This window comes from Schistocerca cancellata, chromosome 5, assembly GCF_023864275.1.
Source record: "Schistocerca cancellata isolate TAMUIC-IGC-003103 chromosome 5, iqSchCanc2.1, whole genome shotgun sequence".
NCBI classification, from domain to species: domain Eukaryota; kingdom Metazoa; phylum Arthropoda; class Insecta; order Orthoptera; family Acrididae; genus Schistocerca; species Schistocerca cancellata.
In genome coordinates this window covers 623149999-623174337 of record NC_064630.1, presented here as the reverse complement: position 1 = coordinate 623174337, position 24339 = coordinate 623149999, and the positions used below count along the sequence as shown (strand labels likewise).

General features: G+C 42.7%; 1 protein-coding gene across 1 annotated transcript in view; it reads left to right on the top strand.

Moving 5' to 3' along the window:
* Positions 1–24339, top strand: part of LOC126188930 (uncharacterized) — a 200897-nt gene that overhangs the window by 109523 nt on the left and 67035 nt on the right. Inside the window, exons 6-8 of the mRNA XM_049930651.1 lie at positions 4694–4802; positions 5244–5403; positions 10504–10708. Coding sequence (XP_049786608.1) covers positions 4694–4802; positions 5244–5403; positions 10504–10708 — 474 coding nt within the window. The remainder of the gene's footprint in view (positions 1–4693; positions 4803–5243; positions 5404–10503; positions 10709–24339) is intronic.

Genomic DNA, 24339 nt, shown 5'->3' with positions numbered 1-24339 from the left:
AGGAAGTACAAAACGGCTAAGCAGAGATGGTTAGAGGACAAATGTAAGGATGTAGAGGCTTATCTCACGAGGGATGAGATACATACTGCCTACAGGAAAATTAAAAGAGACCTTTGGAGAAAAGAGAACCACTTGCATGAATATCAAGAGCTCAGATGGAAACCCAGTTCTAAGCAAAGAAGGGAAAGCGGAGAGGTGGAAGGAGTATATAAGAGGTTTGTCCGGAAAATGCGTATAAAAGTTGAATAATAACTTTATTTTACAATTATTCAGGTATTACAATATGGTCTCCTTCAAAGTACTCATCCTGAGATGCGATACACTTCTGCCAACGCCGTTTCTACTGTTGATAACATTGCTGAAAGTCTTCAGTTGTGATGTTGTTCAGTTGCCGTGTCATTTCCGCCTTGATGGCTTCCACATCTCCCAAGTGCCGCCCCCGAAGCACCATTTTGCATTTCAGGAACATGAAGTAGTCACACAGGGCTAAATCGGGTGAATAAGGCGGGTGGTCTGTCACGGTGATTGAGCTTCGGACCAAAAACTTGCGCACAACGAGCAACGTGTGAGCAGGCGCATTGTCGTGATGAAGGATCCACCTGCCCCCTTTTGCCAAATCCGGTCCAACTCGGGCCTCACAAGCTCTGAGACGTATCAGAACTTCAACGTAAAAATTTCCGTTCACTCTCTGGCCGGGAGGGACAAATTCCTTGTGAACAATGGCCCTAGATTCAAAGAAAACGATCAAAATTGTCTTCACATTGGTCCTTGATTTTTGTGACTTTTTTGTTCTCGGTTCTCCTGCTACTTTCCATTGCTTGCTTTGAGATTTGAGCTCCACATCGAATTCATAAAACCAGGACTCGTCTCCAGTGATGACTCGGTTGAGAAAGTCCCCTTGTTCCTCTGTTTCCAACCAATCCTGACAGCACTCAACCCTCTTTGCTTTCTGTTCTGGCGTCAAGAGCTTCGGTACGATTTTCGCACACAATTTCTTCATTTCACGTTTTTGTGTCAGGATTTTGTGAACGATTGTTTTGGGGATTGACAGCTCATCAGCAATCATTCTGACTGTCGATCTACGGTCTTTAAGAACACAAGCCTGAATTTGTTAAACATTTGCATCGGAACTCAATGTTGACGGGCGTCCTGGGCGAGGGTCATCGTCCACTTCTTCTCGGCCGTCCCGGAACCTTTTTAACCACTTATTCACAGTTGGTTCCTTCAGAGAATTGTCTCCGTAAACCTGTTTCAAACACTCAAAAATCTCACAGTCATTCTTGCCTAGCTTTGGAAGAAACTTGATGTTGACGCGCTGTTCTTCTATCAGAGAGAGCTCCATGCCGATGGCAGGTGAAAAAGGGTAACTGTCAAGCTGCCACACACTCCCACCTTCATGCAGAGTGCTCTGACTTGAACTGAGCGTTGATGGGATTGATTACAGCAGTAGTCCCACCTGGCGGTGACTGCAACTTGTAACATAAAGACATTATTCAACTTTTATACGTATTTTCCGGACAAACCTCGTAGAGTGTCTATACAGGGGCGATGTCCTTGAGGACAATATTATGGAAATGGAAGAGGATGTAAATGAAGATGAAATGGGAGATATGATACTGCGTGAAGAGTTTGACAGAGCACTGAAAGACCTAAGTCGAAACAAGGCCCTGAGAGTAGACAACATTCCATTAGAACTACTGACAGCCTTGGGAGAGCCAGTCCTGACAAAACTCTACCATCTGGTGAGCAAGATGTATGAGACAGGCGAAATTCCCTCAGACTTCAAGAAGAATATAATAATTCCAATCCCAAAGAAAGCAGGTGTTGACAGATGTGAAAATTACTGAACTATCAGTTTAATAAGTCACAGCTGCAAAATACTAACGTGAATTCTTTACAGACGAATGGAACAACTGATAGAAGCCGACCTTGGGGAAGATCATTTTGGATTCCGTAGAAATCTTGGAACACGTGACGCAATACTGATCCTGCGACTTATCTTAGAAGAAAGATTAAGGAAAGGCAAACCTACATTTCTAGCATTTGTAGACTTAGACTGGAATATTCTCTTTCAAATTCTGAAGGTGGCAGAGATAAAATACAGGGAGCGAAAGGCTATTTACAATTTGTACAGAAACCAGGTGGCAGTTATAAGAGTCGCGGAGCATGAAAGGGAAGCAGTGGTTGGGAAGGGAGTGAGACAGGGTTGTAGCCTACCCTTGATGTTATTCAATCTGTATATTGAGCAAGCAGTAAAGGAAACAAAAGAAAAGTTCGGAGTAGGCATTAAACTCCATGGAGAAGAAATAAAAACTTTGAGGTTCGCTGATGACATTGTAATTCTGTCAGAGACAGCAAATGACTTGGAAGAGCAGTTGAACGGAATGGATAGTGTCTTGACAGGAGGGTATAAGATGAACATCAACAAAAGCAAAATGATGACAATGGAATGTAGTCGAATTAAGTCTGGTGATGCTGAGGGAATTAGATTAGGAAATGAGACACTTAAAGGAGTTTTGCTATTTGGAGAGCAAAATAACTGATGATGGTCGAAGTAGAGAGGATATAAAATGTAGACTGGCAATGACAAGGAAAGCGTTTCTGAAGAAGAGAAATTTGTTAACATCGAGTATAGATTTAAATGTCAGAAAGTCGTTTCTGAAAGTATTTGTATGGAGTGTGGCCATGTATGGATATGAAACGTGGACGATAAATAGTTTGGACAAGAAGAGAATAGAAGCTTTCGAAATGTGGTGCTACAGAAGGATGCTGAAGATTAGATGGGTAGATCACATAACTAATGAGGAGGTATTGAATATAATTGGGGAGAAGAGGAGTTTGTGGCACAACTTACTAGAAGAAGGGATCGGTTGGTAGGACATGTTCTGAGGCATCAAGGGATCACCAGTTTAGTACTGGAGGACAGCGTGGAGGGTAAAAATCGTAGAGGGAGACCAAGAGATGAATACACTAAGCAGATTCAGAAGGATGTAGGCTGCAGTAGGTATTGGGAGATGAAGAAGCTTGCACAGGATAGAGTAGCATGGAGAGCTGCATCAAACCAGTCTCAGGTCTGAAAACCACAACAAACATATAGCTCAGCTTAGAGGAAAGAAAGGTCATTGTGATATGCTGCTTTCTCACCCCCCACCCCCACCCTTGTTTGCCATTAATTTATTAGGAGCTTCTTGACACCATCTTCCTCCTCACACCTGGAACTCTCAGGGAATTTTTTTCCTAAGTTTGAGTAGCCACCCAGTATAAATAGACTCCCAGACACACTGAAATAAACTACGGATCTGTGAATTAAGGTGAGCTTTGATTCAAGAGGAGAAGGAAATGACTAAATAAGGCTTATGAAACTAAAAAATGTATACTGTAAAATAAAAATAGAATAATAATCAAGCAAAATAAAAGCAGTCTTTTCGACATACATGTTGTGAAACCAAAATCTGCTGCTGAGTAATGTTCAACACTGTCTTGCTCAACCCTGTGCATTGTAACATGTCTAGTTTCTCCTTGGCACACTGTCCACAGTGTGGTCAACGTGTTGCTGCCCAGACTTGTCCCACTTACTGAAAACTACCATACTGAGCTTCATTGTGTACCAGCATCTGTACTTGATAAAGGCTCAAAATGTGACTGATACATCGTGCTGTTGAACCTATGGTACTACATGCATAAGAAGTGAATTGGTACCTGACGATCTCCAGCTTTTTGTGTCTCCCAGTACTCATTGAATCTTCAAACAACATTGCTGGGTTGTGTAGCAGTACACCTACTTTCCATGCTGACAACTGCCCTTGCCGTATAAAGTGGCAGTTTATGCATGGTCTAAGCTTGAAGTGACCATTGGCGGCATGTTGAAAGACCAAACAATGTGCCCAGTCGAGTTGTTTCATTTACCATTGAAAATGTGGTGCACTGTGCTAAACCACATTGACAGTGCAGCTCTACTTTTATCTTCATTACATGGTTTGCTGTAGATAGGGATTCCCTGTTGTGAACAAGGGTAATCAGAAATAGGTTTCCAGCACTCTTAGCCTTACAAGCTCTTGGTGTGGTACAAAAATGTTTTTTAGCAGCTAATATCACTTTTCCTAAAAATCACAAGGTGAAAAACAAATGATGATTGAGCGACGAGGGAAAATTGAATGCAGAGAGTAGGGTCTCTGTGGATTATACAGGAGAGAACTATGACGAGAAAAGTCTACAAAATTAACGGAAAGGAATTTTGCTATGTAAGTGGTAACATTCACGAACAGTGACAGACAGTCACTGCACAGGAGGAAAGGCAGGTTTATCTAGTCTTGTGATATAGTTGTCTCATTTTGTATCTCTCATTTATTAAATCACAGCCAGTGCCTTGACTTGCTCAGTTCTTGTTTTCCGATATTTGAGAGTTATGTTACTTCATATGCTCTCACTTTCTCCTGCTTCTCTGTAGTTTCATTCTACTTTCACTTAAAAGAGAAAAAGGACTTGCCTTTTCGATCCTTTTGTCCTCGAATTTTATTTCCGTGTCATATGCACTTAGATTGTATCCCAAAAGCATAATTTTTACCACACTTATTATCTCCCCTCCTCCCCCCCCCCCTTACTCCCCAATTATTAAATTTTCTCTCACTAATGAAATCCAATTAATTAGTGTTTTTTTCCAGCTGTGAATTAGTAATGATTTCTTTTGTTACAGATTGAAGAGGCAGAAGTTTTCGGAAGCGGAGCACCGCATGGTGCTGACATGAATAGTACTACTGTGATATCTGTGGGAACTGAAGACATTGCTTACAGTCAAACAGATGGTAAGTACATTGCCCCAGTACATCCTCACACCTGGTTTTGGGTGCTGCCACCCCCTACCCCCACCTGCTCTTAAATACCCCTCCCCCCGAGCTTGTGCTGAACCTCACGGACACTCTTCCCTCTCCAAAGCCTTCACATTGGCCCATACTGCATTCCCCACCACACTTAAGTTGTGTGGAGCCACCAAGAACACTTGCTAGTCACATATGAGAATGTATTCAACACTAAAAGACTAAGTATTATGGATTACAGTTGCAAATATACAACTGTGCACAATTTGGATGTAACAAATAGAAAAAAACACTGTGGAATATAACAATAGCTTTTACGTGAATTATTATGATGTAGCTATTAGTCAGAAAGTATGTTCTACATATCACCTAAAAAGGTATTTTTCTTGCATTTACTTGTCATTTATTTAGTCACTTGTTTATTTTCAGTGTCTAGAGAACATGCCTCAGTGAATATTTCATCAGGATCTGCTGAGCAAATGCTGGATCCGAGGAGAGAGTCACTGTATGTAAAATTTGATCCGCTTTATAGCACACCTAGTAAGTGTGATCTCCCATTACCTCAAGTGGATAGGATCAGCTTGGAGAGGTATTTCAAAATGTATTTCAGTTAAGTTATCTAATTGTAATTGCCTTTTCTGTTGTAAATGCATTATAGTTAACTCTGCACAGCATTCATCTGTTACAGTTTGGAGAGGGCGTCGGGAGGGGGCGGGGGGGGGGGGACAATGTTCATCCAATTCAAACATTCTGACATGTCGTAGAATCCTACACAGAGCTTCAGCTTTCCATTGATCTTTCTCCATCTCTTCAGGACTTCATAAAATTCTCACTGTGACAATCCTTTTGGCCTTGTTGATGTGAAAGTAAATTCATATCATTGCTCTTTCTTTCTCACTTACAGCCCTGTGGGAGGAATACTCTTTTTCCCCCATATCCTCTTGGGGGTTGTGACAGTGATGAAATTCTTTTGCTGTTAGAAGAGTACAAGCAATGCTAAATAATTTTTGGTAAGCTGAAAGACATCCAGAGGATCCACTGTAAAGGTGAAGCTTCGAATCATTCTTTGATATATATTTAGCGACTCTAATTGAACAGGACTGTGCGTGAAGGACAAGTCTCTGTATTCAAATATCAGTCTGTTACTAATTTAAGTTGTATCCCATGTTTCTACATCACAAGAAGCTGTTATCCAGTAAGGTAACTGCTCTGTTAGCATTTTGATATGCTAATGAAGCCAACACCAACAAAAAAAATTTTGAATCATTAAATGTTGTTGGCTTGGCAGTTCCAGTTTAGAGAAAGGCTTCCTATGCTACAGGTATAGTGTCTAAGTTAATTAGTCTTACCAAAAAACTTTTCGTATTCACTTCACCTCCACGAATTCATTCAGGATATGATACTAAAAGGAAGCAGCAAATACAGAGCCAGTGAGAAAAATGGTAGACTTTGTGACAGTTTAAAAACCTTGTGGTTTCTCCCTCTCTCCCCCCCTCCCCCCCCCCTCCCATATATATTTTTTTTTTTTTTTTTTCAATTTTTCAAATTAACACCTCCTTAAACATCTCCCAAATGAAAATACATTCTCCATCTGCTTGAATGTGTCCCTGTGGGAAGTGAATTTCATTTCATCCTGTGTTTTCCAACATACATTTCCTCTGTTTTAATCCCCCCCACCCCCTCCACACACGACGCGCGCTTGGCCCCCCCCCCCGCCCCCCCCCCCCCCCCACACACACACACACACACACACCAATGTGCTGTACAGTTTATTGGTGCCAGTGACATTTACAGTGTTTCTTACCGCCAATGGACACAGGTACACTTGTGAGATGACGGCTTTAGTACCCCTTAATATGGATTTGATTCTGGGTGATATGCATGGTTGCAGCAGTAAATTGGCAACTGATTGGTTTTTGTGGGGCCTAACTATTCGTTCCTTCGATTTACAACAATTGACGGTTTCCCCTGCCATCAACCAATGCAGTTTATTATGGCATCAGGCACACATGATCAGGCTGTGTATAAATTCCTTAATAGTGTTGGTCATGATTGGCCACACTTTTGACAGCGTGACATACCCAACAATTAAATTTTGTTACAGAGAAAGAAACACAGCATGTGTCTTTAAGATTACTCATGGGTGTCCTACACTAGTATAAATGCTTGCATGCATCATTCAGGAAGGTTTACAACTGTATAGTGGATGTAAAAACCAATTCCTATGTAAGCAAATATAATGATATATTTGACAGTTATTTGGAAGGGAAAGACTACAGTTAGAGTCGTGAAGGATGGCAGTAGAGTTTGGATCTGTTCTGCACATCTAATTCATGTGTTTCCCAACTTCTGATAAACGTTCAGTAATGTTCTCAGCCCTCTGCTCTGAATGTTGTAGCCAATTTGAGCATTAAACGGTATTATCACGAGTTAGTCAGTGAATTTTTATTCCATTTGTCGTGATTTGTCACAGCTGACAGTGGTGGTACGCAACAAATTCTATATGAGCAAGCGAGAGACATAATTTGCAATATACATACTTTCTTCAAGTGCAGAGCACTTATATGTGCTTGTAGTGCCTCGAGAACTTTGGGATAGATTCTAGAGACACTCTTATTTCCACTGTCTCAACACACAATATTTTAAGGCTGAGTGTATAAGAGTGGAAATGTCTACTGCGCCACGGTTTATGTGTGTGCAGGACGGGCGTGTCTTACGAGAAGATTAAAGTTGTGGCGGTCTATCGGCCCCGACAAATGGTGGCTGCGCACGCCCTGGAAGCCGTATGACCAGTACAAGTAGTAACAAAGGGCTACTCTTTGGAGTGAAACAGTAGTGATTGTTGGGAACAAACAAAATATGTCTTATCTAGAGACTCGTACACTCTGTTGTTTGACTTGCTAGGAGCCAGAAGTGTTTTGACAAGGGTTATTAAAACCAAAAGAGACTGTAATGGTATATGTTAAGTACTAAGGTTTTCCAGATGTAGTTAATTTACGAGACTTGAAAGAACATGTGAAACTTGTGTAGTTGTCTTATTGTAAAGAAGAAAATATAACTGAGTTGATATAAAAGTTTTCTGTGAGTAATGAATCATTTAAAGGGTAGAGAAGTGGTTTAGTAATATTTCTCTAACCAGCACATAATCTTCGGAGAAGAAGCATTGTGAAGATCGACGCAGCCGTTTGTCCTGAGAAGTAGTTCGGCTGCACACAATATGTAAATCACTTGCGAGAGACGTGTGAGTCTTGCACCCAAGTACCAGGCAGTCACCGGTCATCAGGAAAACGTTAGACGCTTACCGCAACCATTGCTTGGAACTGGCAACAATGCAGTCCCATATCTGTCTCAAGCTCTGTAAACTGCAATTGTTCATGCACCAAACTATAGTAGTGAAATTATCTGTCCCTGTGTTGCTAGCTTGTTTTGTTATACAGGGTGAGTCACCTGGCCTGTTAACTGTAAGTATTTTACCTTTCTGCAATCACTTAAGGTATTGTAAGTTTGTTTTTACCTAGATAATGCCTAATAGACAACCCTCATTTATTGACACATAGCCTCTTTCTATAGCAATATTAACAACAGATATGTTGATAACTATATTTTTATGAAACTACTGTAATTTATGGTGCTAGTATTGTAGATACAAATACAACAGTATTGCACAGTCCAAAATCTGATAAATAAGTTAACAGACTTAGGAATTGTCTGACTGAGCATCACACCAACAGAAATTTGTGAATTCATACAGAGATAAGCGAATACTTTCACGTGTTGTATAAGGAGGAAATGAAATGTTGCATGAATGTGCTAAAAGTATTAAATGTGAGTTAATCTGTATGTTTTGAGCAAAACATATCAGAATAACTGTTTCTTTCACTCCTCTCATTACAGCCTTTCTTTTAGCTGTCTGTGTAGCATTTAAATGCCTTGTAAATGACAATTTGTTGCTCATGTGCAAAATGATTATTTTTGTAGCCTTCCGTCAGTCTGGCTACCTTTGTGCATGCCATTCAGCTGTTTTATTTGTCCCCCTTCAGCATTCTTTTTATGGAGGTAGCTTATTTGATCTCTCTTGATTTGTGAAAGAGCCCAACTGAAAGTTCATTGAATTAAAAAGACTGACTGCAAAGCATCTCTGCTATTTCATACAGGTATCACAGCAATACAAAATGCCATTTCCTTGCAATACAGTATGACGTACCTCCCTATTTGGATATGAAATCAAAAACCTTCACTTAAGACAGCAATCTTTTTGATATTAAAATGGAGAGAATTCTTAAGTTCTGAATTCTGTAAAGTCTTTGAAACTGGTTACCAGATGTTGAAGAGTGTAATAGTGTTCTTTCGGTTTTTTCCTCTCCTCTAGACGTAAGATACAGCAGAAATTACTATAACACCAACTGAAAAAATGTTGCTATCAGTATCTCTCTAATTAATATTGCTGCAAGAGACTATACACAGATCAGTGAGAAGTTACTCAAAATTCATCTCAGTGAATACAGAATTATGATATCTTTAATTTTTCTAGAATATATGACAACATTAACAGATTAAGTGACTCACCTCATATGTTTTCTGACAATAGAATACCACTTCATGTGTCATTAAGATAAAAGTGGCATATTACCTCAGTGTTTGTTCCGTCTCTTGAACTTGGTGACAAATTTCACTTTGAAGGTTACAAGACCTGAATAAAAGTTTCTCTTTCGGAAAAAAAATGAATGGTTATTTATTTTGATTATTGTCTATGAATTTTATTATATTACAACCAACATTCAGGTCCAATGGCAGTAGAGTTATGTACTAAGAGTGGTGTGATTTTGGGTAATACTTGAAGAATAGTTGCCACTCTGAAAGGATCTTAAAACAATCACCATGAGGGGTAACTGGAATATAGCGAAACCTTACCTGTAATCGATTTGTGTAGTTCTGGTTTCTTAATGGCCGTGCCTTATTGTTTGCGGAAAGACTAATCTCTCTCTCTCTCTCTCTCTCTCTCTCTCTCTCTCTCTCTCTCCCCCCCCCTCTTCCCCCTCTCCCTCTCTCCCCCCTCCACTCTCTCTCTCTCTCTCTCTCTCTCTCTCTCTCTCTCTGTGTGTGTGTGTGTGTGTGTGTGTGTGTGTGTGTGTGTGTGCGTGCTTTTTTCCAACTTTCGTAAGTGCTTGTCCACTGCTCAGTATAGTATATGGTGAGAATGTATTTGCTTTGACCACACTGAACTCCTTCATTTTGACAGCTGAAGTTTCATGGTAATTCTGCTATTATTATGTGAGGGATATTATCAAAAACCACTGTTGTTGATGAACCAGTACGTAATAATAATAATACTGTCTGGGTGTTTAGGGCAGAGTTTTAAACTAATTATTTCATAATGAGATATTCACTCTGCAGTGGAGTGTGCACTGATATGAAACTTCCTGGCAGATTAAAACTGTGTGCCGGACTGAGACTCGAACCCAGGACCTTTGCCTTTCGCGGGCAAGTGCTCTACCACCTGAGCTAGCCAAGCACGACTCACGACCCGTCCTCACAGCTTTACTTCTGCCAGTACCTCGTCTCCTACCCTCCAAACTTTACAGAAGCTCTCCTTTTAATTATTTCATGTTCTCATGCATGAAAAATGCAAATAAATTATTTATTAAGAGTAATTTCTGTGGTGGATAAAAAAGTTATTGTTTCATTGTAGGCAAGAAGACGTTGCTGTTCAACCAGAGAGGAAGAAGGAGGAGGACGCGGATGTAGAATGTCCAGGCTCTAATCAGGCTCTGGCTTACATTGATAAACTTATTTCACTTAGTCCCACTGTATTGAAGCCTGAAAAATCTGCAGAAAAAATAAAGGACAGAACTTTATCCCACATCAGTCAGTCAGAAATTTCTGTTCCTGAAAAGGTAAAGTAAATTTACATAGATGTGTTTTGTTGTTACCAAGAATACTTGTGAAAGATTTCTGCAAAACTTTAAATTATCCCATTTGCTCTTGATGTGAACAAGAATGTATTTGACATTATTATTTTCACCGTTCTAGTTTGGCATCCATGCTATATGAAAGTAGTTACCCCCTCCCCTTTCCAGATGTTCAACAGACTCCTGAGTTACACAGATTTTTGTACACAGTATGGGATGAAGAGCAGTTTATATATTTCTTACACATTATTGAATATTTGAAGACCTCTTTGTTGGAAAAAGAAGATGCACTACATGATCAAAAGTATACAGCTGAAAATCACTCAGAAGTTCGTGGTGCTCTCCAACAGTAATGCTGGAATTCAGTATGGTGTTGGCCCACCCTCAGCCTTGATGACAGTTTCCACTCTCGCAGGCATACGTTCAATCAGGTGCTGGGGGATTTCTTGAGGAATGGTAGCGCATTCTTCACAGAATGCTGCACTGAGAAGTGGTATCATTGTCGGTCGGTGAGGCCTGACATGAAGCCGGTGTTCCAAAACATCCCTAAGGTGTTCTATAGGATTCAGGTCTGGACTCTGTGCAGGCCAGTCCATTACGGGGATGTTTTTGTCGTGTAACCACTCCGCCACAGTCCACGCATTATGAACAGGTGCTCAATCGTGTTGAAAGATGCAATCGCCATTCCTCAATTGCTCTTCACCAGTGGGAAGCAAGAAAGTGCTTAAAACATTAATGTAGGCCTGTGCCATGATAGTGCCATGCAAAACGACAAGGGGTGCAAGCCCCGTCCGTGAACACACAACCACACCATAACACCACCACCTCCGAATTTTACTGTTGGCACTACACATGATGGTTGATGACGTTCACCGGGAATTCGCCATACCCACACCCTGCTATCAGATCGCCACATTGTGTACCGTGATTCATCATTCCACACAACTTTTTTCCACTGTTCAATCGTCCAATGTTTACACTCCTTACACCAAGCGAGGCGTTGTTTGGCATACCGGCATGATGTGTGGCTTATGAGCAGCCGCTCAACCATGAAATCCACGTTTTCTCGCCTCCCACCTAACTGTCATAGTACTTGCAGTGGTTCCTGATGATGACCCTGTGTGATGGCCTGGATAGATGTCTGCCTATTACACATTACGACCCTCTTCGTCAGCGGTCTCTGTGAGTCAACAGATGAGGGGCACCTGTATGCTTTCGTGCTGTGTGTGTCCCTTCACGTTTCTACTTCACTATCACATCAGAAACAGTGGACCTAGGGATGTTTAGGAGTGTGGAAATCTCACGCAAATGTATGACAAGTGACACCCAATCACCTGACCATGTTCAAAGTCTGCGAGTCCCGCAAAGTGCCCCATTCTACTCTCTCACAGCTAGGACTGTGTCCCAGTAATCATTCAGTGAGGCATATTTTGTATACTGCTCTAGGATTTCATCCCTACAAAATGGCCATGGGGCAATAATTGAACCCTAGAAATTATGTACAGTGGCTAAATTTTGCGTGAGAAATGGAGGCCATACTTGAGCAAAATGACATCATTATTTTATTTATGAGTGTTGAATCTCATTTTCATGTGAACAAAGCGGTAGATCAGCAGAAATGTCGTTAGATCATTACATAGCCCAAAGGTGACTGTTTGGTGTGCTGTAACTGGTGCCGATGTTATTGGTCCATAGTTTTTCCAAGAAGATAATGGGGGACACTGTAAGTGTAACCTTGGAATGTCACAAAAAGATGGTCACTGAATTTGACATACATAAACTAAGAAGACGACGTATTCCTGTCTGGGGAGTTTGGTTTCAGCAGGATGGGGCCACGGCTCACTCAGCAAGAATATCGACGGAAGCTATTAGGACTGTTTTTCTTGGTCGCGTCATTTCCCAGTTTGGTGACATGAATTGGCCTTCTCGTTCCTCAGACCTGTCCATGTGTGACTACTTTCCATGGGGTTACCTCAAGTCATGTGTATACTAGCATAAACCACATCACTTGAAGAACTGGCGGAAGAAATTCATGTGGAAGTCATTCAGACTGACAGAGCAATGTTGGAGAGAGTGGAAACCAACTTTTAAGTATTTTTTAGATGCTTGTGATTTGTCTCACCTGACATGACTCCATCAACAGCTGACATAGTGTAGAGTGAGTACTTCAGAATTTGGAAATATTCTGGGGGGGAGAAAAAAACTGAAAAAGTTCAGTCCTCAGAAGGACCAACTTAATCACTTTCTGATGAATTTACTGCGAAGTGCGAAACAGCTCTTCTTCAAGTTCATGCAGAAGCTGTTAGGCATGTTTAATGAAAATGCTGTAATTGAAAGAGGCTTCTCTGTTAACAAAGAAGTTTTAGTTGGAAATTTAGAAGAAGATCCACTTGTTGCAGAAAGAACTGTTTACAGTGCAACGCAGTCGTTACTTAATAGTGTTAAAAAACTGAATGTGGGCATTACAAAATCAATGATACTAGCTGTGATAAATGCTTCATCAAAAGGAGTAGAAGCCTTTAAAAAGAAGAAATCTAATGAAAATGAACTGGCAAATGTTCAAGAAATAAAAGATCTCGGAAATAAAAAAGAATGACTATAGAAGAGGCAAAAGAAGAGGCAGAAGTTTTAGGTGTTGAAATTTCAAGCTTAGCTAAGAAACTTAAACACTGAATCTTTTACTGTGAAGCTTAACACTTTACATACAACTTGGGTTGTCGGGTGTTCTGCCGGATATCAGCGTCGTACTTGCACGATATTTCGGCCACGTAGCTCGTAACCTTCATCAGGTGTGACCCGAGACTGCTCCTCGAGTGGACCTGGTCCAGTATTTATGCCTATGGCCTTCCCCGTCCACTAACGGCTGCAGGCGCTTCCTCTGTGGTCCGCGCCCATTCCCTGCGACCTGCTGGGGCGTTGCTGCTCCGTTTTCCGTCCGCTGATATCCGGCAGAACACCCGACAACCCTAGATGTCATTAGATCGCCGGGAAAGCCTGAAGAGTTACACTTTACATACATTTTGTACCTTCAAAATCGTCATATTTCCTTAAGGAAAACTGTATGTTTATGCTATGTTACTGTGTTAAAACAATATGCATTCTAATTGATGCGATAAACAAACCTGAAAATAGTCATACCCCATCCTATGAGAGAGGTTCATGTTTTTATAGCATTTGATAATGGTATAGTCCAAGTCACAACAGTTACATTTTTCATCATGACATACAGTTTAAGCGATATAAGAATTGTTACATTCAGCTTTCATTTTAACCAGCTTTCAGGTTCATAAAAAAAAGTTTTTGCGATTGTGCCATACACATTTTCGAAAGGTCCTGAATATAGCTAAAGAGGTAATGAAAGTGTCACAAAAAGTTCATGAATTTGATCCTCTGAAAATCTGTAGATACCCTGTTAAAGCCATAGAGCATTATGCGAAATTCAAAATGTTTTTTTGTTGCTTTCTCACAAATGAGGTCCCACCAGGATGAATGAATGGCTGCAGGGTGTAATTCCTTCGACCTTTCCGTACATCGCTGTGTAGGTTGTTTAAAAAAGTCGATCCCACAATTCGGCCCCCCTGCGGGTTTGGGGGTAAGAATAGACCTGAGGTGTTCCTGCCTGTTGTCAGAGGCGACTGAAACGAGTTTCACACATTTTGGCCCTTATGTGATGGTCACCTGTAGGGTTTGACCTCCATTCTTCAAAATTTTCTTGAAAAGCGAACCAATTGGGGAAGGGCGTCGTCGTGTCCGCCATGCATTGCGATCTTCAGCTCACTTTCTCGTCATCGCATTTCAGTCCTGCTCATTCTCCATCTCTTGGGCAAGGACACCTTCCTGGGTGCATTTTCCACCATGCACTAAGCAGTGTCGCTCTCTGTGTCGACGATGACCATGGAGTTCTTTGCACCTGATGCATGGTAGCCAGTCCTTTGTGGCGGGGCCGCCGTGTACCCTGTTGGTTGTAGCCCCCGACCACACAGGGATCGCTCTGCTGATGCCTGCGCCATTAACTCCCCACGTATGCCAAGGGGTAGATGCCCATCCCCCTGGGGCATCGGGACTCCCGGCAATGGCCATCCTGCTAGGTGGGCTTTGCTGTGGCTGGGTGCCGCCTGGGGGGGGGGGGGGGGGCTGGTCGGAGTGGGTGGCATCAGGATGGATGACACATGATGAAGCACAGTCCATCGGTGAAACACCAGGAGTCTCTAAGCGATCACGAGCCCAATTCATCGCACAGAAGTATGACCCTAAATAGTTCCCCTCCCTGGCCACACCATGGGAGGAACGTCAGGCTAAGGATGGCAGAAAATCTTATTCACCCCGGTACCTTGTATGTTCGAGATCTTATGGGGAATCTTTCATGATGATGAAGCCTCAGTTTTTTGTTGAGCATTTAGAGGACAAGTTTGGGGAGGTGGAGGGGTTGTCCAAAATGAGATCTTCATCAAAACAGCATTCTCTGACCAGTCATGGACTTTACTTGCTTATGACAAAGTGGGGGATGTTTCTATAACCATTATGCCCCGTAAGAGCTTAAATATGGTCCAGGGTATCATATTTCACAGGGACCTTCTTTTGCAGTCTGGCGATGAGCTGCACACCAATTTAGACCAGCAAGGTGTACATTTCATGCGGCGTGTCCGCCAGGGTCCGAAGGATAATCTGGTTGCCACCGGTGCCTTCATCTTGGCCTTTGAGGGTGATACATTGCCTGAGGAGGTCAAAGTGATGGTTTACTGGTGTGATGTAAAGCCCTATATCCCTCCCCCGATGCGATGCTTTAAGTGCTGGAAGTTCGGCCATATGTCTTTGTCACGTGTCAAGATTGCGGACGCCCCTCACATCCCAATACTCCATGTGCCCCACCTCCCATCTGTGTCAGCTGTGGAGAGCACTATTCGCCTTGCTCGCCAGACTGCAGGATTCTCAAGAAAGAAAGGAAAATCATGGAGTACGAGACCCTGGACTGACTGATCTACACTGAGGTTAAGAGAAAATTTGAACACCTGCATCCTGTATGTATGACAGCCGCTACAACAGTTCTGGTACTATGAGCTCTGCCAACCCCAGTCACCTGTCACAGCCGGAAGACTATACCTGCCCCCTTTATGGTGGGCGACTTTTCCCTCCCTGTTGCTCCCACACCACCTACTTTGGGAGCAACCCCCCCCCCCCCTCCAACCATCGGGGACATCCATCCCCACTACTAAGCTGGAGAAGCGTCAGCCTTCTTCAGCGTCTCTCGCTAGGAAGGGGTCCCTTGGGTCACTCCCTTCCCAGCCGTCTGCTAGTGGGAAAGATGACACCCGCCAGTGGCTGAAGAGCTCAAAAGCAGCTGGTATTAGTGCTTCATGCTTGTCCTCAGTCCCGGAGTCAGGAGCAGCGAGAAAGATCCAAAAAGAAAACCCCTAACAACAAGGAAATTGAGGTGGCACCCATACCATTGCTACCTACAAGCTCTGCATCTGAGGATGGGGTGGAGATTCTGGCATCCGCTGAGGACGTAGATTTCGCCAGACCCTCAGACACAATGGATATAGACTGCTAAGGCAATAAATCGGTGGCAGCAGGTGACCCTGAGGTGTAAACTGCCTCATTGAATGTTGCATGCCTTCCCAGTCTCACGATGGCGTCATCCTCCAGTGGAATTGCGGTGGTTTTTTCCACCGCCTGGCTAAACTACAGCAACTGTTAAGCTTTACACCTGCTATCTTCATTGCCCTCCAGGAAACCTGGTCCACGGCAATGTGGACCTCTGCGGCTATAAGGGATATTACAGGAACCGTAGCGACTATAATCGAGTGTCAGGTGGAGTTGACATTCATGTTCTAAACTCAGTCTGTTGTGCCACTGTGCCCCTTCAAACCCCTCTTGAAACTGTGGCTGTCAGAATAAGGACAACACAGGAAATAACTGTCTGCAATGTGTATCTTCCTCCAGATGGTGCAGTACGCCTGAATGTATTAGCTGGACTGATTGATTAACTCCTTAATTTTTTTGTACTTTTGGGAGATTTTAACGCTCATAACCCCTTGTGGGGTGGTACCATGCTTACTGGCCGAGGCAGAGATGTCGAGACTTTATTGTTTCAGTTCAACCTTTGCTGCCTCTTAAAAATTGGGGCCGCCACACATTTCAGTGTGGCTCATGGTAGTTACTCGGCCATTCATTTATCAATTTGCAACCCAGGACTTCTCCCATCTATCTACTGGAGAGCACATGACAACCTGTGTGGTAGTGACCATTTCCCCATCTACCTGTCACTGCCCCAGCATCAGGCCCACAGATGCCTGCCCAGGTGGGCTTTAAACAAGGCGGACTGGGAAACTTTCACCTCTGCTGTCACCATTGAATCTCCCCCACACGGTTACATCAATATGACGGTTGAGCAGGTGACAACAACAATTGTTTCTGCGGCAGAAGACGCGATCCCTCGCTGTTTAGGGTGCCCCTGGCATAAGGCAGTCCCTTGGTGGTCGCCGGAAGTCGCTGAAGCAATTAAGTAGTGTCGGCGGGCTCTACAGTGGCATAAGCGGCACCCTTTCCTGGAGAACCTCATAGCCTTTAAACAGCTATGTGCCCGCGTTCACCAACTTGTGAAACGATGGAAGCAGGAGTGTTGGGAGAGATACGTCTCAACCATTGGGTGCCGTACATCACCTTCCCAAGTCTGGGCAAAGATCAAACCTATTTTCAGGTACCAGACCCCCAACAGGTGTTCCTGGTGATACTATAAATGGCATGTTATCTACCAACGCAAACCTGATGGCCGAGCATTTTGCTGAGCACTTTGCTCGAGCCTCTGCATTGGAGAATTACTCCCCAGACTTTCGCACTCTCAAACGGTGGCTGGAGGGAAAAGTCCTCTCATTCACTACATGCCACAGTGAATGCTATAATGCCCCATTTACAGAGTGTGGGGGGGTCCTCAGTGCCCTTGCATATTGCCCCGTCACAGCTCCTGGGCCTGATGGATCCACAGCCAGATGATTAAACATCTCTCATCTGACTGCATGCACGTCATCTTCAACCGGATCTGGTGTGATAGCGTCTTTCCATCGCAATGGCGGGAGAGCACCATCATTCTGGTGCTCAAACCCGGGTAAAAACCCAGTGGATGTGGATAGCTACCAGCCTCACCAACGTTCTTTGTAAGTTTCTGTAACATATGGTGTGTTGGAGGTTGGGTTGGGTCCTGGAGTCACGTGGCGTACTGGCTCCATGTCAGGGCGGCTTCTGCCAGGGTCGCTCTACCACTGATAATCTCGTGTCCCTCGAGTCTGCCATCCGAACAGCCTTTTCCAGACGCCAACACCAGGTTGCCATGTTTTTTTACTTACATAAAGCATATGACATGACCTGGCGGCATCATATCCTTGCCACATTGTATTAGTGGGGTCTCTTGGGGCCCACTCCCGATTTTTGTCCAAAACTTCCTGTCGCTCCATACTTTCCATGTCCAAGTTGGCACCTTCCATAGTTCCATCCATATCCAGGAGGATGGAGTCCCGCAGGGCTCTGTATTGAGTGTGTGTCTATTTTTAGCGTCAAGTAATGGTCTAGCAGCAACTGTCAGGCCCTCCGTCTCACCTTCTCTGTATGCAGACGACTTCTGTGTTTCATACTGCTGCTCCAGTACTGGTGTTGCTGAGCATCGCCTACAGGGAGCCATCCACAAAGCTCAGTCATGGGCTCTAGCCCATGGCTTTCAGTTTTCCGCCATGAAGATGTGTGTCATGCATTTCTGTCGGCGTCATACTGTTCATCCGGAATCAGCACTTTACTTTGATGATGATCTACTCACTGTAGTGGAGACATATCGATTCTTAGGTTTTCGATGCTCATTTGACTTGGCTGCCTCATCTTCATCAAAACGGTAGTGTTGGCAGCACTTCAATGCGCTCCGCTGCTTGAGCAACACCAACTGGGGTGCAGATCACTCCGTGCTGCTGCAGCTCTACAGAGCCCTTGTTCAATCTTGACTTGACTATGGGAGTGTGATTTATGGTTCAGCAGTGCCCTCAGCATTGCATTTACTCGACCTTGTGCACCACTGTAGGGTTCGATTAGCCACAGGAGCTTTTAGGACGAGTCCGGTGGCCAGCGTACTGGTGGAGGCTGGTGTCCCTCCATTGCAGATCAGACGTGCGCAACTGCTCACCAGTTACGCAGCACACATTCATAGTTCCCCTGCGCATCCAAATTACCGCCTCCTTTTCCACCTGCGGCAGTCGATCTCTCTCATCGGGGCCCAGGTCGGGGCTAACAATTGCATTCACGTTCGGTCCCTGCTCTCCGAACTGGAGTCCTTCCCTTTACCGCTTGTACTTACGGTCTGTTCACGTCCTCCATGGTGTACGCCTTGGCTGCAGCTTCGTCTGGACCTTTTGCATGACCCTAAGAACGTCATTAACCCCGCCGCTCCACGCTGTCACTTCCTCTCAATTCTTGACATGTTTCGGGGCTCTGAAGTGGTTCACGCTGACGGCTTGATGGCTGATGGTCACGTAGGCTTTGCGTATGTTCATGGAGGATATATTGAATATAACCCTTATCAGAGCTGGCGGTCATATCTCGTGCTCTTGAGCACGTCCGCCCATGGCCTGGCATGTCATTTCTCCTATGTACTGACTCATCGAGCAACCTACAAGCTATCGGCCAGTGCTACCATCGTCATCCTCTGGTAGCAGCCATCCAGGAGCCTTCTATGCCCTGGAATGGTCCCGCCGTTCTGTGGTGTTCGTGTGGACCCCAGGACACGTCGGAATCAGCGGCAATGAACTTGCCGACAGGGTCGCCAAACAGGCAATGCGGAAACCGCTTCTGGAGATGGGACTCTCCGGAGCTGACCTGCTTTCTGTCTTACGCTACAGGGTTTTCCGGCTTTGGGAGACAGTATGCACAGCAAACTGTGTGTCATTAAGGAGACTATAAATGTGTGGAAGTCTTCCATGAGGTTCTATCACAGGGAATCAGTTGTCCTCTGCTGACTCCGCATTGGCCATACATGGCTAACGCATGGTTACCTACTCCATCGTGAGGACCCACCTCTGTGTCGCTGTGGGCCCCAAATGACAGTCGTCCAACTCTTGCTGGGCTGCCCACTTTTAGCTGCTCTGTGGTGGACTTTTAACTTTTCCAGCACCCTTCCTTTGTTGTTGGGTGACAATGCCTCAGCAGCAGCTTTAGTTTTACATTTTATCCATGAGAGTGGGTTTTATACTTCTCTGTAGGTTTTAGTGCATGTGTTTTGTCCGTCTGTGTCCTTCTCCCTAGTGCTTTTAGGGTGGAGGTTTTAATGTGTTACAGAGTGGCTGGCTTTTCCTTTTTATTCTCGTGGTCGGCCAGCCATTGTTATCTGCTTTCGTGTTTTACTCTCTTCTGTTTTTAGCATATCTCTGTTGTTTTCTTGTCCTCTTTTGTTCCTTTTAGTGTTTGTTACCTTTCCGTCGTTCTTTTGGTTTTTCCTTTTTTTCCGTTTTGTGTTATATGTCTCGTTTGTTTTATGCTCACTCTTGTGGCATTGTTGTTTTATTAGGAACAAGAAACCGATGACCTCGTAGTTTGGTCCCTTCCCTCCTCTTTTCAACCGACCCAACCACTATTGGGAACCTCTCCTTGTGAGTCTGTGAAGTGCGGAAATTAACTTAACTTTTTTGTAGTTATCACTTGTAAATATAGAAAGTTTAAACTGTAGAAAAAGCTGGCGATCAACCACAATGTTGATGACAGTCATAACTAAAACTTCCAAACATGGCAAAGAATAAGATTTAAAGCTGTTTACAAGTGCAATATACTCAGAAATGAGGAAATGTTTTTCAATTCTGAAGCTAACAATTACTGTGGGTCCAGAAGAAAGAACATTCGTTTGTTTGCATTCAGTGACAGGGAAAATACAGGATGAGTCAAAAAGGACTTTACGACTTTGGAATGATATAAAAACATACTGAAATAACTTACAAAATTGATAGATATATCATTTTGAAGCAAACAACATCAAGTTTGATTAACATAGTGAATCAGTATGCTATTCTGCCAGCAGGATTGCCAGCAAAGTGCATAGTAAGGACTGCCACAAGTTCTGGAAATCAGGGAAATTTGGGGGGCAGGGGGGAACACTGGAGAAAATCTCATTTTTGTCTCGGTAGATACTATGGTTTGTTTACATGATATGTCATGCATTGCCACTGGCTGGGCACAGCTGAGTACGTGCACTGCTCATGCTTACTGCTTCTACCCTTTCTACCACTCCCACCAGCTTGCGGCCTGTGCTGCCACCACTTCTTGTCGCTGTCCTAGCAGCTGCCAATGAGAGCCAGGGAGGCGTGAGGAGTGGTTTGTGTGGATCTGATTCTTGTTACTGTTGACAAATCGGCCGAAGACAGTAGTCACATGTGCATGAGTTATGTTTAAGTGAATGTGTGTGTGCTCTCGTTTTCTGACATAGGCTGTGACCAAAAATTTAGTTGTGAGAGGATGACATTTTATTTATTCTAGTGCATTTTGGCACTTCAAAAGTAGTTATGTAATAGAAGATAGGAACGGTAAGAAGAAAATTGTGGCAATTTGTACACCATGTACTCATTTACTTCTTGAAGGAAAAATCACACAATACGTGTAAAATACTAGACATAACACAGTGGGCAATAAGCAACAACAACAAACATAGTAGAACCAACATTTTACTGGCGGTCACCTATATTGTTGGTTTACACAAGTCTTCGCCACTTCTTTCAAGAGGCCTATTGTTTCTGAAATCAGTGGAAGTATTTTAAATCTGTCTTGCGACTCAAACTAAATTTGTATTTTTGTCGCCATATTTCGTTTTACTGGAATAAAATAACATCAGTGGTCTTAATAAAATGCACATACCATTTGGCTTGCCTTCTCCATCTAAGAACAGTTCATTACAAAAGATGTTGGTGTTAGTACTTAAGATTTTTGCTCACATGTTTAAAAGTGCAGAACTCCTTACATTTTTTTGTCAACTTAGGTCTTTTCTTATCCTTGAGATCTCAAAATTTGTCACTGAAAATGCTAAAACTTGTCTGGAAAGCAGGGAATTTCACTTTGGGAAAATTGTGGCACCCCTAATAGTTGAAATGGTTCTTTTTGTTGGTGCAGTGTGCTTGCTGTGCGTTTTGGTTCCATGAAATGAATTCTGCAGGGTTACAATTTATTCTTGGCTCAAGAATTTCATTGAGACAGGTTTCCCAGGTCAGTGGATTGGTCGTGAAGAGCCAGTTGTGTGGTCATCTCGCTCCCCATAGTTGACCACTGGATTTCTTTATCTGGGGTTCTGGGTGGAGACACTGTGTATGTTCCTCCCCTACCAAACAGTTTGGCCAACTTGAAAAAATAAATCTTTGCTACCGTTGCATTAGTTACACCCGATCTGGTGTGAGTGTGGGAAGAAATTTAATACCAGTGGAATGTTTGCCGTATCACAAATGGTGGCCACATTGAACCATAATGACAAATCCACTTTGAAACTTGACGTGGTTTGCTGTGAAATAACACACCTACTGATTCAGTGAGTATTCCAATATATTTCAGTATCATTCCAAAGTTGTAGTTATCTGTTACTCACCCTGCATTCTATCAGGCTGGTTTCAAGTAATGAGAAGCAGCAGCATTCCTGTATGCAGAAACGTACTGCAAGGGAAGGCTTGGGGAATCGCCATCAAGATCGTTGCTAAAACTTTCATTGCAGCTTACTGCTGGTTGTATTGTTTTCTTTCTTTCTTTTAAGTGTTACTTCTTGCAAAAATGTATTCTGTTTGGGAATAAAAATGTCAGTGAAGTAAAGAAGGAAAAAATGAATGACAATTGCAGCTTCTGACTAAAAAAAGTAGATAGTGCACTTTGCTCAACAAGAAAAACATTAAAAAAAGGAGAGGAAATCAGTGCACTGCTAGTGTTTTTGTAATCTGCAATATAAGCTGATAGCTTGTTATGTCACTGCAGCATCTACTTAATAACGCCATCAAAATGTGTACACAGAAAAAGGTATTACTTTGCAAAATAAAACAAATTAAGATGAATTGCAATGCTGTGTATGCAGACGTAGAAGGCCTGCCCGCCTCATTATCCATTTTCAGCAGGACTGATAGGAATGACATTACATTGTATCTCGGCTGTTTTTGTGGTGCTTACCACTTGTATAGGAACCCAATTCTTCTTTCCATCATATTTACAAATGTTTTGATCACTCTTTGTTTAAAATCAGAAATTCCTAAAATGAGGGCTCATCTAATAGAGTGCATTGCATATGCTGATAGTCTTTCTTGGTCTATAGTATTCTGTAAGAAACCTATGATATACAGTGTTTCAGTGATGAAAAACAATGTTTTGCTTTTGACATGATCATTGTAATTATTGCTTTCAAAAGTTTCATAGATTTGCTCAATGCTACACACATACTTTTGAATTCCTCTCTGCCATAAATGACAGAGCTTTGTTCGAGTTTCTTTACTTCCAGAAAAGAATAGGTTTCAACAGCAACTTAAAAGAGAATTGTCTGGATAATACATAGAGTAAATTGTGAATAACTCAGGTAGAAAGAGAGGCTGCAACTAGGTGTCAAGTGAACTTGAATCTTTCTTTTGTCTCATAACTTATAACATCAGATGTCTTTTGCTTCCCACAGTAGGGTACACATCTCTCTTCCATCTTCAGCTCTCCCTCTTTTAAGATACTCGTGTAAATCTGTTGAATTTTCGTCCACACTTTCCCTAGTGTTTTTGATTCACATTCAAAAGCCATCACCTGATTTTGTGTATAAGTAGGGTCAGTATCCCGTTTTCTGTAGCTGAGTATACAAAATATGCACATGGATCATAAAAGCCGTCACCCAGTTTTTGTGCATAAGTTGGGTCAGTATCCCTTTTTTCTGTAGCTGAGTATACAAAATATGCACATGGATCATAATTTTATGGAAAAAATGAGAGCCAGAAAATGAACATTTCATCCTTCAAATTTGTTACAAAGCAGCTGGCTTGTAGAATGTCTGGCCTTGGCAGCCTGAGACTTTGTGTGTGACACAGCATCTCTGCTATGTGGTGAGTAGCAACTATCTATCATTTTCATAACACATTAGAATTGAAGTGTACGCAATTTAATTTCATGTCATTGTTAACTTCCCTCATCTCTACCACATTGTAAATAACTGTTCATAACCTGAAGACTGCCCTTTTATTTATTTTGCAACAATATAAGGCACGCATGAAAATTTAATGTTTGCTTATTTTATGTACCATCTAGATTCTATAATAATTTTTAGTCTGTAACTAACTCGTGTAAAGAAATATTTCATTGGAATACCAGGACAATAAGTTGGGTTGAAGATAAAAAAGGTTGAGTTGAGACTAAAAAGAAAATTACGAGCATTTGAAATTTAAATGCTAGAGGAGGTGAAATGGTGAATACAGTGGTAAGAGTAATAGTGTGTGTGTCTACTGAACATGGAAATTGATTGTGAAGTTGTATCAGCTACTTGGGGTAAGAGTTCTTTGTTAAAAAGAAAATTTCCTGGCAGAATGTTCATATTGTTGGCAGTTTGAGTGATTTCTTGTTATTACTGCCTTTTCAATCAGTGAATGGGGAAGGTCCTT